The sequence below is a fragment of the Salvia miltiorrhiza genome, chromosome 1 (genome assembly GCF_028751815.1).
Source record: "Salvia miltiorrhiza cultivar Shanhuang (shh) chromosome 1, IMPLAD_Smil_shh, whole genome shotgun sequence".
Classification (NCBI taxonomy): Eukaryota; Viridiplantae; Streptophyta; class Magnoliopsida; order Lamiales; family Lamiaceae; genus Salvia; species Salvia miltiorrhiza.
In genome coordinates, this window is record NC_080387.1 from 55,516,669 (window position 1) to 55,531,432 (window position 14,764).

Genomic DNA, 14,764 nt, shown 5'->3' on the forward strand with positions numbered 1-14,764 from the left:
CTCTTGAACTTTAACATCTGCCAGCGTCTCAACCACACACGCCTTCCCAAATCTCTCTTCGCCCACCGGAATCCAGGAGTCAATGCCAATTCTAATTCTTGCACCATTTTCCACCTTCCACGCAACTCCTTCCGCCAACAAATCACGTCCTACAAGCAAGCTTTTCCATGCAAAAGAAGGGTTATGAGCTTTGCTTGCCAAGAGAATATCAGTTCGCGGGAAATATCGCGCTTTGAGTGAACGAGCCAGCAGTGATGAATCATCCCTTAAAATTCTCCACACCTGTTGGCTAAAAGTGCTTGGTTAAAGAGTGAGAGGTCTCTAAAACCCAGCCCACCATCGCCTTTAGCCAAACAAAGTCTTTTCCAGCAAAGTTTGTGACGAAATTCAAGAACAAATGCACACTTGATTTTACATGGTTTGATCTCACGATCTACGTCCACGGGCAGGTCAACACGATCACTTTATTAACTTGAACAAATGAGAAAACAATAGACTTTACAATCGCACCGAAACAAGAAATGAAAGCAGCTCTCAAAACGCAGCAAGAACTCTCTCTCAAAACTCTCAACTAGCTACTGTTTCTCTCTTCTTGTTCGACAACTAACAACAGTGATCAAAGAAGAAATTACATCTATATAAAGACTGTAGATCAAGCTAAGTAATCAGATAAAAAACCGCTCCAAAAGCTAACTTGAAGACTAAGCTATTGAGCTGCAAAAACCGTTGCAGCAGACTGTTCCTTCAAAAACAAAATAGTAATAGATTTTATATGATTCTTGCATTTCAATCCCTCCAGTTTCTATATTTGCAAAATACTCCCTCGTTCAGTTGCATGCATGGTCAAAACCTAACAAAAATTGTCTCTCCAATTCATCCCAATTAAGCTGTCAATGGAGGAAAAAGGTAAAGGGGTAAAGCGCGGTTATGGTGATTCCACTGAAACTGCAGAATTCGTCATTTTGAACGAACCTGGGCTTGTCGCTGCTGTTGGGGGTAATAATTTCTCCACTGATTTCAGTCGCTCTGATAATTTATCAGTATCTCTCTCTAGGTTTTGGAATTTAGGGTAAAGAAGGATACATCATTGAATCATGTCTGGCTTTGTCAATTTAAACAAGGGTTTGAACAGCAAGGCTACGGAATGCATTATAATTAATTTGATTATGCTACATCATCTAATACATGTTGTGGTGGTGGTGGGTGATCGTATTTTGTCAATTTAAACAAGTGAGATTTAAGTCCCAATTTTTTTGGTATATGAATTAGTTTCTAATGAGTCAGACAATATGCATTAATTGAGGTTAATTATTATCTTTTAGGCATCCCAGAGCACCTTAAAATTGAGGGTGCGATGATGTTGCGGATTCCCTTTCCCATTTCCAAGTATCGCAGATATCTGGCCGAAGATCCTACTGAACGTCGAAGGGTTATTCTGTTAATTAATTAGTACTACACCATAACCATTAATATATCTTATTCTGCAACTCAATCTTAACCAGGTTTTATTTGAAGATGTCAAGGACGCCTTGGAGCAACCACCCTTCAAAAAGCGGCGGAGGGCCTGGTGGATTAATCTGATTTCTTTTACTTTCTAGCCTAATTCTCAACTCTTCACATTGTTGTAATTGTTTAGTTATTGAGGTTAATCTATATATTATGTTAATATGATGATATTTTTATGTGTTTCAGTGCAATTTGCAAGCGGCCGGAAGGGGTGGAGGAGGATTTTATAATAGAAATGAATATGACTCCACCTTTCCCTTTTGGTATGTATCATTATATATATGCGTGTGTGTGTTCTCTCTCACACTTTCACATAGCTAGTCTCTATATATATAGAGCTCCGTCCGCGGACTATCAGTCCCATGATTTTCCCAAAAAGTGAAGATTGCGGTTGTTCTGCTTGGACTTTTGAATACAATGGTTGCACATATTTGGCACGCAATCGTGTTGATGCTGATTTCATTGAATATATTTACTACAAGGCAGTCATCATCAACAGACCTGGATTTGTCGCTGCTGTGGGAGGTAGAGTAACTTATATACTCCCTCCGTCCACGAAATGAGTACCCATTTGGGGGTGACACGGGTTTTAAGAAATTGATTAAGTGTGTGTAAGTGGAATAAGGGACCCACTTTTATTGTGAGTGAGATGTGTGGGGCACACTTACCAAAAAAGGAAATGGGTACTCATTTGGTGGACGGACCAAAAAGGAAATATGGGTACTCATTTCGTGGACGGAGGGAGTATAATTTTACTAATCATGTCTCCATCAACTTTAATTATTTGATCATATTATGTATATATAGTTGTTTCTATCTAGGTGGTGTAGTGGAATTATGGGTATAAGATGGATTTTATTTGAATAATTGAAAATAGTGCCGAATCCTGTAATCCTAGTTGTGTTGGTTGTATTTTGTCAAATCAAATCAATATAACAGATATTATTTTTGTTAGGGATCCCACATGAGCTCAAAATTAATGATGGGATATCATTCTCGATACCATGTCCCGTGTTAAAGTATCCTAAAGTGATGCCTGAAGATCCTACTGAATGTCAGAATGTAATTACTTTGCAACAAATATATGCATATATTTTCCTATTTGATAAGATTGAAATATTATTTTGAAAATCAACCTTTCAGATTATGTATGACAGTTACAAGAAAGCCATGGAAAGTGATGACTTTATAAAGGGTGAGATTTTTATGTAGCACTTTCTATAAAATAAATAAGTTAAGTATCAAGGCTCATAAAAAAATAAGTTTTATAGCACATTCTCTCTCAATATCTAATGGTCCCCACATATATCACTTCTCTCTCTCAATATGTAATAAAAAAATTTATTAAAAATGTCCACATCCCCACAAAATCTCGGCCACAACACTTCAAATGAAAAAGTAAGTCAATTTTCGAATCTTCTATCAAAATCAATTTTGTCCTATATTGTCTTTTTCTCTCTCTTCCTACACGAACCCTAGCCTCCCGTGTATGCACAGAATTTTCACGCCTCTCACTCTTTTGCTCAAGAAAATTTCCAAGTGAAACCGTGTGTGCACACCATTTCCCTCTCTTGTACAAGCTCAAATTTCACCCAATTTGAGAGCAAAATTTCACCCAATTTCACGCCTCTCACTATTTTCTACAAACTACCTACCGTGTGTGTACCGTGTGTGGTTTGAAAATTGAAACCCCAAAGCCGTGTACTCCATAATAGAGCAAAAACAACTTGGTGAATTATTCTATCTTCTCAATTAACAATGAGTGAAACTGAATCCGACTACTCCAGAGAGGAAGAACAGCCTGTAGAACGAGGCCATCGCCCGAGTACATCGAGGAGGGAAAAATACCCGACGCCGAATCCGGTAAGTAACCGTGAACTATATTTGTTAAAATTTGAATTTATGTGTTTTGTATTGTTAAATTGTGCACAATAGTTGATTATTAGGTGTTTATGTATGGCATAATGTTGGTAATTTGCGAAATTTTGATTCTGGAAAGTAATTTGAACAACCGTGTACAACCGTGTATGGTTCTTCAGTACACGGTTGTACACGATTAGGTATTTATGTTACACGATTAGTATTAATTGATTTAATATGCCCTAATTATGTATTTTCAACGTATAGATGTATTTTTCGTGTATGAACAAACCGTGTACAACCGTACACGGTTTGTTCATCCGTACACGGTTGTACACGGTTGGTCTATAATCTGAAACGGTTGTACACGGTTGGTCTATAATCGTACACGGTTGTACACGGTTGGTCTAGAATCTGTACACGGTTGATATTTTTTGATACTGATCATCTTTTTGAATTAATTGCAGCCTCCGAGGCATGTTTGGTTACGTCCGTGCATGCAAGGTTATGCCGGACGAATCAATCACTATGTAAAGGACACGACACTGAAGGAAGTGGAGACCTGTCTGACGCACTACCAGCGTCTTGAACAATTTAAGGAAGGTCCGTTTGGGCATTTACTTCAGTTGAAGAGGCAGGATAGTGCGAATGCCGCACTGCACCATCTTCTTGCACGGGAGTTGTATGACGAAGCATTCGGTCCGTGGGAGAAGTGGTTCCACGTTGGTGGACACGACATTCGATTCGGCGCAGTGGAGTATTGTCTGGTGACGGGGTTGTGTTTCGGGCCATCCCCGCAGCGTTTTGATCCTAATGTGGATCACCGTGTTGGGAAGCAGAGTCTATGGCACCGAGTTTTTAAAGGCAAGAAGATGGAAGTGAAGGATCTGCGAAAGCGGTTCGTTAACCGCAGTATGGGCAATATTGCCGAGGATTATTTGAGGGTGGGCAATATTCTCGTGGCGTATGATCTCGTCTTCTGTCGGGATTATAAACACGTGCACGATTGGGTGTGGGCACTGGTAGAGGAAGATCAGAAATGGTCCGACTTCCCGTGGGGCTCTTACTCATTCCAGATTTTGTGTCACGGGATGAGTGTGTTGAAGAAGCATCCCAACGAGATTACCGGTAATAGGAAGACGTACCACTTCTATGGGCCCATATGGGCATTACAGATTTTGTCGTACGAGGCCATTCCGAGGTTGGGCCGCGCGTGTGGGATGCGTGACACGAGGTTGCAGATGCCACGATTGGTGAACTGGACGACTTGGAAGTCGGCTTCTGACTTCACCCACTTTTTTGATGCTCATGAGGTAATTATTGTTGTTTTTTACAGTTTCAATTCTTTTATTATGTTATGATTAACGAATAATGAGAAATGATCGATTCATCTTTGTGCAGGCCGAGTGTCACCGGACACTCGAACCGGTCGAGGAGGAGAATGATTCATGGTATTTGCAGACCCTGAGGCATCCAGAGCCTTTTTCTGTACGATACCATCCTGGAGGGAAATATGCCGGCTTGACAGAGCCAGTTGTACCGGAGCCGCCTCTTCCTGTTAGGCCTCCCCCTGTGCAGAGGAGTATCTCACGAGCAGAGAGGACTCGTGAGAAGCAGCCTGTCCCTGTCCCGAGGAGTAGCTCACGAGCAGAGAGGGCTCGTGAGAAGCAGCCTGTCCCTGTCCATGTCGAGCGACATAGGCAGACGTATGAGGAGCCGGCTGGCAGCCCGTCGAAGCGGCGCAGGTCAGAGGAGTTTGATGATCGCGAGCCTCAGGCAGACCGAGATGAGGATTATTGGAGGCGACGCGATGATGACCTGATTGCCCGTATCACACAGGAGCAGATCCGGACTGTGGTCCCAGAGATGCGGCGCGAGATACGGCGCGAGCTTGTAGACGACGACTCTGAGCATGGACTGGTCGCCAAAATTACGAAGAAGGTCATAGCCGCTGTGAAGGACATCTTTGGGAGACATTCTTCTTCGAGGAGGCATAGATCATCATCCAGTCATGCCAGTCGTCATAGACATGGGAGTGAGGAGTACAACCAACCGATACCCAGTCGCAGACGGTCTACATCTCACATTCCTAGTCCTAGGCGATCAGAGCGTGAGGATCCGCATCATGTTAGCCATAGGCACTCAGTTGGAGACATGGATCCGCCTCGTGGCAGTCAGAGACGCTCAGAGCGTGGAGAGGATCCACCCCCTGCGAGTCAGCGGCGATCTGCCTCACGTCACAGTGAGAGGGAGGCATCTATGAGGCGATCAGCCTCACATCATGGTGAGAGGCAGACATCTTTGAGGCGATCCGCCTCACGTCACAGTGATCGCCCAGGGCCATCGGCTGGGTACCATAGTCCAGAGACCCCTGCGCCTAAGGCGGGGGATGTAAGTGATGATCTGAATGTTTCCTGGACGTCGTCAGAGGAGGAGGCGGGTGCTAGAGAGAGGCCTCAATTGGTTATTGACCCGGCCTTGCCGTATGGTAAGGCCCTGGTGAAGGCGAAGAAGCGGGGCTTCAAGGCGTTTATGAGATCGCCGCCGGGTACTTATGTGCAAGTGATCGAGACGGGTTGGGTGATGTCCCAGGATCTATTCCACAAGATTCTGAATCCTCGCGAGGAGTTGGACGGGGAGGTATAATAATTTGATTGTACTGTGTTTCTTAAGATTTGCATTGTACATAACTAATCATGATTTTTTAAGCAGATATTAGACCTCTGGAATCTGAAGGCTCTCCGACGGCTCCGTCAAAATCAGCAGTGGATAGCTCGGGGAGAGACGAGGCTCGTTGAAGGCGTGACACGGGAGAGAACGCCGATAGCTTTTCTGGATTTTTATGTAAGTTTTTGACAGAATAATTTCTGTTTATGTATATACAACTACCTATAAATTAATCATGAATCTGTGATTGTAGGAGACCCTTTCCAGAGAGTTCAGGTCGTTGCATCCGGATGAGCCAGATTGGGACAACATTCAGGATCGACACGGATACGAGGAGTGGGTGGTGCCCGAAAAGCTGATCGCCATGTTTCATGGAACTGATTCAGGCCATACATGGCCTTGGTTGGAAGCGAAAGAGGTAAGTATAATATAAACATATTTTGGAATTTTTTAACTGAAATACGTAACGTTTCTAAATATTTTTCATATTGTGTTGCAGATTTTTGCTATGTGCAATCTCGATAAGAGTCATTGGTGTACTGTGGTTATATCTATCTCCGCATGGGAGGTGAGAGTGTATGACTTACTGGTACATGTGGAAGGTACACGAAAGCGTCGACAAAATGCAATGAAGCCAATCACTCGCCTGATGCCTAAATTGCTGCACACTGTGGGTTATTATGCACACAATCCCGTGAGGTATGTTGCCGCTCCAGATATGCCTATGAATGTCGTCATTATGCCAATCAGAGAGCAATTCATCCAAGAAGATAGTGTAAGTTGTGGTGTGTTTGCATGTGCTTATTTGGATCGTTTGATTTGTGGCGCACCAACACGTGAGCAGCTGAGGACACCCGCACAGATACAAAAGTTTCGACAAATTATAGCTATTAGGATATGGGAGTTGTGTACGGATCCTCCCCCTATTCATTTCAGTTGATGAACATTTTTTTTGTGTTTAAAACGAATGTCTGTTAAAATACACTTGATTTGCTGTTGTTTTGTTTTTTGATTTGTGCTTATGTTTGGTGGTTTGCTGTTTTTGTGTTTGGCATGGTTGTTGGTTGTTAAAATACGGTTGATTTTATGACTTGTTGGTGTTTTTGGGGTGAACAAGGGCTAAATGGACTTTGTACACGGTTAGACCCTAACCATGTACAGTTTCTCGAAACCGTGTACGCAACCGTGCACGGAAGAACTCGAAACCGTGTACAGCACACGGCTGCACGGCTGCGTGTTCATCGCTACACGGTTGCGTACACGGTTGGTCCCAAGGTGTACACGGTTAGGGTCTAACCGTGTACAGAGGGCAGGCCACCGATTTTCAGCCCAAAAACACCTGTTTTTTGAATTTTAAAGCCAAATCAACATGTAGCAACAACAAATTCAATGTTCAAACAACAATCAAACAACCAAATTCATTTTCAAGATCAAATCGAGGACATGCATTCCTAGTGTGTGTTCCACTTAATCAAAACCAAATCTGACTCTGTATCCAGAATCACTCACAACCCAACATTTTGAGGACATGCATTCCTAGTGTGTGTTCCACTCCTACAAATTCCGCATTTCTTCTTTTGTCGCCTTCGTGCATCGGGTGGTTGCTCGACACCCTCCACTGGCACGTTCAAGTCCAATGGTCCCACTTGCGCTTTGCATCTCCGGGCATTGTGACCTCCACCCTTGCAACGTGAGCATACTTGAGGTCGAGAATTAGGAGTACCCGAAGTAGGAGGAGCCGAATTAGGAGGACCCTCAACTGCTGAACGAGCCCTACTCAACTTCGGTCGTCCCGCATGGACCGTGATATCCGGGGGTTTCACAACATAGGCTGATATCTCATCGGGCACATTCCAATACGTAGGATGTGGAACGGGAACTATACGCTCCATATATGTGGCCAACAGCACGGATTGTTTGAAATATCCTCCAACAAAATCCGTGACTTGCAGTCCTGCACGCCTAATAAAATGCAAAGATAAAAAGATAAATTTACAAAAAATTAATTCAATATGCAAAATTTGTAATAAAATGAGGTACCTAATAGCGGCACAAGCATGACGGCACGGAATGTCATCCAGGTCGAACTGAGCACAACTACAAGTCCGATTCTCGAGATCGACAATGTAGAATGCATGATCATCCTCAACACTAAACATGTGCGTCGTCGTTCCTCGAACGGCCAATTGCCGACCCGCTTCGATAGCCACATGCAACTTTCCCTCTACTACCTCAGTCAACTCATGTGACCTCGATGCAGCCGAGATGCGTCGCCTATCGAACCATTTCTCCATAATGGCTCGATAGGTCTCGATCAATGAAGCAACCGGGAGGCGTCGTGCCCACAACAGTCTACTGTTCATCGTCTCGGCAGCATTCGACGTCATGAAGCTCGTGCGTCGTACAGGGCACTTGGACCTGGCCCATCTCTCCACACCAATAGTGTCGAGGCGCGTGCGCGCGTTGACTTTCAGTACTTGAAGCGCAGAAAAATTCCTTTGAAAGTCGTCTGATCGATAGGAATATGCCGCTGCTTTGAAGACTGCAGCTACATGCTGCCCATAATGCGCGAGATTCTTCTGGATATGGTAATAGCACAACCCGTGAGGGACGTTCGGGTAGACACACTCCACAGCATTTTTGATGCTCTTGTGCTGATCAGACACAATCAAGAGATCATCCGGCTGACCAAAGCAAGTCCGCAGTCGGTGGAAGAACCAAGTCCAAGACTCGTCGTTCTCGATAGGACCAAGCCCAACTGCGAGAGGAAATATTGCTTCGTTCCCATCCTTTGTAACAGCAACGAACAAAATGCCGCCGTTCCTTCCCTTCAGATGGGTCCCGTCTACGACGATGACCGGCCTCAAGTAACCCTTCTCAAAGGCAGCCACGCTCTGTCCAAGTGAAACAAACATATGATGTAACTTGCCATCATCCTTCATCTCAAGGTCGTATAATGTGCCGGGATTACTCATTCTCAGCATATACAAATACGATGGGAGCATCTGATACGAGTTCCCAAAATCACCATACGTCATCTCAATCGCGATGTTTCTTGCACGGAGAGCGAAGCTGTAATTGATCTCAATACCGAATAAGCGCTGCATCTCTGACATCATCTCCTTCGGCTTCAAAACGACCCCCTCGCCTACCAATTTCCGTGCAAAATATCTTCCAACAACCCTCGCCGGAATCTGTCTCGGGGCAGTGCGATTCAAATCCGTGTGGCATGTATGATCCATCACCACCTTGATCACTCTCCAGATCGATGCACTCTGAACGGCTCGCAGCATGAACGGACAACCGTTGCCATGCTTGCAAACAAACCACAAACGGGTCGTACTGGAACGATGCACGGCGTACTCCACGTGATTCTCCATATGGTACAGGCCAACAGCGATTGCCAAATCATCCTTCGACCGGAATAGAGCCCCCACTGATAATATCCCGCTCTCCAATACGTTAGAATCCTCCCAACCTAATGCCGGCGCATCGTCAAAATCGAGGACTGGAATCCCCCAACCACGTGCCTCAAGCTGCTGAACTCCAACACGAGGCTCGACATCGGGATGATCATCCGATGTGAAATTCTGAGGCCCTGTCTGTCTCCACGCTTCCTGTTCAGTCGACACTGAATCCAATATCTCTCTGCGTCGTGTCGCCTCTTTTTCCTCATCCGAATACTCGGACTCGTCTTCCTCCTCCTGCGACGATGAATCGTCCCTACTATCATCGTGTGTAGGGATACTTCTTCCAACGTCCGTCTCGATAGGAAACACAGTAGACCGCTGTCCCTCATAATATACCCGCTATTGAGTCTGAGGAACCGGAGCCGCAGATTGTTTGCCCTTCTCGATCACGTAAACAACGGGATATTTCTTATGCTCGGAAATCAGCCGGTTCAAATCCGAATCAGTCTTCAAAGCCACTTTTATTCTTCGCCCTTCGTCCGTGGTCGATGTGTAGAAAAGCATATAAGTGGATCGACCATCCTCGTTTAATTGATCGTGCACCTCTTGCATCAACTTCGCATGACAAAGGTCTTCCTTAGACATGTACACGACAACCTCATCGCCTCCTTCATACTCGGTTAATTTCCACTGACCACTGTGCCGTATAACGATTGCTTGAAACGACATCTGCTTCAAAACGACAAAAATACAACATTTAAATACACAAACAGGAAATCGTGTACCCCAATACATCAACTGAATATACAAACATGCTAAAAATAACATCAAAATCATATTCAACCCAACCGTGTACAACAAATTCGACCACCGTGTACAACCGTGTACACAACCGTGTACACGGAAACCCTAACCGTGTACAGCAGAACACTAAGGGTTCAAAAATAAGGTAATTTGCGTACAGAGTGTTTTTTTATGCCGTTTTTTAGTCCAAAACATGTAATAAGTCATATATATAACATAATTATTGAAATAAACAACAAAAAATCACTAAAACTCAAACCGTGTACAACCGTGTACTCAAGAACACCAACCGTGTATAGCCGAAATTTAAAAAAAAATATGTATTTCACATACCTTATGTAATACAAGCCTTTAGATGATTTTTTTTTTAATTCGGAGAAACCGTGTACTACCGTGTATGTGTTTCGAGAGGATTTTCTTCTTCTTTCTTGTTCAAATGGGTGATGAATGAACATTTGGTTGGTATTCTTCATTAACTACCTACCAGCAACCGTGTACGGACCAATTAAGTTCGAAAATTTAAGGTTGTTTCCTTAACAAGTGTGTATGACTTTGAGTTGGTATAAATGCACCCAACAACCGGGTGATATGGTTTTAATTCCCACATAAAATCACCCATAAATCATACACAAGATATCAGCCTATGGGAATCAAAATTTCTCACATAAAATAACGCCTCATTTTAACGTGAATAGAGAGCGAACGTGAATAGAGAGAGAATCAGATTTTGGTTTTACTTTCCTTATTTTTAAATCAAAAATAACTAATATGTCACTATCATTCACTTTATTGACTTGTACTTGTGTACTTTAGGTCAAATGTGCTACAAAACTTATTTTTTTATGAGCTTTGATACTTAACTTATTTATTTTATCAAAAATGCTACTACTATGTATTGTCACCTTTATAAATGCCTTTGTACAAGCCTATATAAAAGCAAAACGCGAAGCCCACGGGTTCAGGTGATTTATAAGTTAATTGTTGGCTGTGGATTTTTCTGATCTCTTAGTCTAAATGTCAACCAAATTGGTTTATTTGATTAGTTATCAAGATCATGTGTCTATCATATTAATATGATGTATTCTTGTGGTTGGGCTTGCTAGCTCTAGTTCGATTTTCCATGAGCAGGAGGAGGCACATAACATTGACCAACAACCTCCTACTATGTTAGAATTTAATATAGCAGGTTTGTATCAGATTCAGCTGCTGATATTCGTATGTATATGTAGACTCTCTCTCATTGTTAATCTCTATGTATAGCGACCCCTGGATGTTGTCACTATCTCCGATTCATTTCATCAGATCCCATCAAAAGTAAGCTAGATATGGAGAGATGGGAAGGTGTACAGTCTGTCTGTATTCTGGAATCCGCTAGTGGTACCACTATTTTACGACGCGATTTTGGTGATACCCTTGAAGATGAGTACCTCATGGGGGTCATCATCAACAAACCTGGACTTGTTGCTGCTGTTGGAGGTGGGCTAATAATTTAATAAATATCAATCTCTTCTTATATGTGGTGTGGAATTTGAATCCTCTTATTCAGGGGCGGGGCTGGGGAAACATAGGCCCTGTGCGAATTCTTAAATTTGGGCCCTCTATTCATCATTAAAAAAAATGTATTATAAAAATATTTGATTAAACAATATATTTTTTTGTCAAATTATTTAACAAATATATAAAAAAAACTATGTCATTCACACTTTTAAAGAAATTTGCTCTACTTACAAGGTTTAAAGAAATTATCTTGATAATCTCTAGAATTGAAAAATCGTTGAAAGAAAAGATAAGATGAAAGAAAAATATTTGATTAAACAATATTTTCTCCGTCTCACGAATTCACTTAATAAATAAAAAATTATGTCATTCAATTCACTAACAAAGTGTTGATCTACTTCAAATTTTTAAAGAAATTACCTTGCTGTTAATCTTTAGAAATGAAAAATCGCTAAAAGAAAAAAGAAGCTGAAAAAAAAACGTTTTAGAAAATAATAGTGTCCCTCGTGCTGCCATGATAAATAAATCGCAAAAATAATTAGAAATGAAAAATCCCTAAAGAAAAAAAGAAGCTGAAAAAAAAATCGCAAAAGTTTGCTACAAGTAAGATTCGATCACAGATAAACAAAGTCCAGAAAATGGCCCTTCCCAACTGCGCTACCTTACACAATTTAATAATTCTATAGGTTTAATGTAATATATACATAATATATATATGGATCTATATTTTTGGGGCCCCTATTTTTTCGGGGCCCTGTGCGATCGACCACTTCGCACGCCCCCGGAACCGCCCCTGCTCTTATTCTATGGTTTTAATAGCTCATATTAATTTGATTTGAGTACAACATAAGTGCTAATCCTTCTTGTTGTGGTATCACTTGAAACAAGAGAGAGATAATATCTAATTCCCTATCTTATTAATTAGTTTCAAATGAATCTGACAATATTTGGCAGGGATCCCAAATGAGCTGAAAATTGAAGGTGCGGTAACATTCTGGTTTCCCAGTCCCGTTAGCATATATTCCAAAATAAAGCTGTCTCAAAATTCTTCCGAGTGTCAGCAGGTAATATATGCTAATACTTTTATTTTGCACCCTATATATATTTGCCTATCAAATAACATTGGATTGTTATGGAAATCAATCTTAATCAGTTTAAGCTCGAACATTACGAGAGCGCCGAATATTCAGAATATATAAAGCTTTTTAGGAGACTCATTGCACGAAACTATATAAAAGCTTGCCGTGCCAGGTAATATATAACTTAATTGTTGACTGTGGTTTCTAAATTCGTCTACTCTAATTGTCAACTTAGCTCTTCACATTGCTTTAATTTTATGAACATCATCTCTACATATCATTTTAATACAATTATTTATGTTTTTCGTGTGCTTTGATAGCTCAAGTACGACTTGCAAGCAGCAGGCAGAGGTACGTAACTTAGATCCACGGCGTCTTATGGTAGAAGCCAATTTTCTTGAATCTCAATGTATGTGTAGTTTCATATATTTTATTATGTCGATATTTTATTTAGCAACTTATGTATCTATAAATATGTTTTTTCTTACAACATTGCAGCACTTGGATCTGCTTCTGACGATGAACTCAATAAGGACAACGACGGTTAAACGTGGTTTTACACTTATGTTTGTGACTAGTTAAGACTTCCTATTATTATTAAAGCTCAAGTTACAGTGCTTTCGTTCATATTAGCGTTCGTTGTTTTAATTTTAACATTGTTCATAAATTTCAGATGGGTTCTTGGACTTAAGTATTATGCTATTTATTATTTGAAAACATTTAATTATGGGTAAACACTTTTATTTGTTTTAATTCAATTTATATTTTCGTAAATTATATAACCCGTGGAGATTGACCTATACTTTTGAACATGGCAAATTGGCAATGTGCTGTTAAAGTTGAATTTTCATACAGATTAAATATTTTTGTGTTTTTTTAGCAATGCGTTGGCGAATTTTATTATAATTATGATTGTTCACTAAAGAAGTAGAAGATACAAATTTTGATCGAGAGTACAAGTTTGAAATTAAACTCGTATTAATTTTAATGTTAATATTGTGATTAATTGTTTAGTTACAATTACTGAAATCCGTATCAGGAGCTTGTACATCAATTACACGAGCGCAGCTCAAGCATTTAAACTTGCAAACCGTTGGGGTTGGGCCAAGCTCGCTAGCTAAATGCGACGCAAATATATATAAATATATCTTTTCTCGTATACATATGAGATCAATTCCTAGTCATGCTTTTGTAGATTTATCTTCCTACGCTATTATCTTCTTCTCCTCTTCTCTCTACGCTATTTTCTTCTTCTCATTTTCTCTATACTTTCAACACGTTATCAACACGAGTCTAATCAATTAATAAACATTGAAGGTATGCCATAAAAAAGAATCGTGTCTTTTCACCAAGGTAATTTATAATTGATTATAGAGTGGATTTTGAAATTAAAATAGCCACTTTGAAATAGTAAATTTTAAAAATACCCACTAAGATTAAAAAAAATCAAAAATTAGTCACACTTACCATTTTACCCTTGCATATAAAAATTTAAAAATTGCCCGCGAATTCACAACCAGTCGAATTCACAGCTGTCATTAATTTTAGTTGTGAATTCAAGCTTTGAAACTCGAATTCACAACTTAATAGCTAGTATTGGTTGTGAATTCAAGTTTTAAACTTTGAATTCACAACTACAAATAGTGTTAGTCGTAAATTCACAACTATAAATAGTGTTAGTTGTGAATTCGCGTGAATTCACAACTAACACTATTGTGTTGGTTGTGAATTCAAGTTTTAAACTTTGAATTCACAACTACAAATAGTGTTAGTCGTAAATTCACAACTATAAATAGTGTTAGTTGTGAATTCGCGTGAATTCACAACTAACACTATTGTGTTGGTTGTGAATTCAAGTTTTATTGGTTGTGATTCACAACCAACGCTGGTAATTCAATTGTGAATTCATAATTTAGTTGTGAATTTATCGAGATGGTTGTG

The 14,764-nt window shown here is 40.8% G+C and overlaps 3 protein-coding genes across 4 annotated transcripts; all 3 read left to right on the forward strand.

Moving 5' to 3' along the window:
* Window positions 1-861: 861 nt before the first annotated feature.
* LOC131010305 (uncharacterized) lies at window positions 862-2,718 on the forward strand. Its single transcript, XM_057937764.1, has 7 exons — window positions 862-996; window positions 1,323-1,429; window positions 1,503-1,567; window positions 1,693-1,769; window positions 1,993-2,031; window positions 2,462-2,568; window positions 2,650-2,718. Exons 1-7 carry the CDS (start codon window positions 894-896, stop codon window positions 2,716-2,718), a joined length of 567 nt encoding a protein of 188 aa, XP_057793747.1. The 5' UTR covers window positions 862-893.
* A 141-nt stretch (window positions 2,719-2,859) lies between these two features.
* Window positions 2,860-7,329, forward strand: LOC131010314 (uncharacterized). Its single transcript, XM_057937776.1, has 7 exons — window positions 2,860-3,369; window positions 3,834-4,679; window positions 4,768-6,006; window positions 6,079-6,210; window positions 6,287-6,451; window positions 6,533-6,808; window positions 7,195-7,329. Exons 1-7 carry the CDS (start codon window positions 3,265-3,267, stop codon window positions 7,327-7,329), a joined length of 2,898 nt encoding a protein of 965 aa, XP_057793759.1. The 5' UTR covers window positions 2,860-3,264.
* A 3,770-nt stretch (window positions 7,330-11,099) lies between these two features.
* LOC130995511 (uncharacterized) lies at window positions 11,100-13,558 on the forward strand. Of its 2 annotated transcripts, XM_057920820.1 has the most exons (7): window positions 11,100-11,209; window positions 11,351-11,433; window positions 11,508-11,723; window positions 12,699-12,808; window positions 12,898-12,995; window positions 13,144-13,232; window positions 13,322-13,558. In XM_057920820.1, the coding sequence occupies exons 1-7, from the start codon at window positions 11,127-11,129 to the stop codon at window positions 13,369-13,371; spliced, it is 729 nt and encodes a 242-aa protein (XP_057776803.1). In that variant the 5' UTR covers window positions 11,100-11,126; the 3' UTR covers window positions 13,372-13,558. The 2 variants fall into 2 exon arrangements, with proteins under 2 accessions (XP_057776803.1, XP_057776811.1); XM_057920828.1 differs by lacking the exon at window positions 11,351-11,433 and having other exon boundaries at window positions 11,173-11,209; window positions 11,550-11,723.
* The last annotated feature ends 1,206 nt before the right edge of the window (window positions 13,559-14,764 follow it).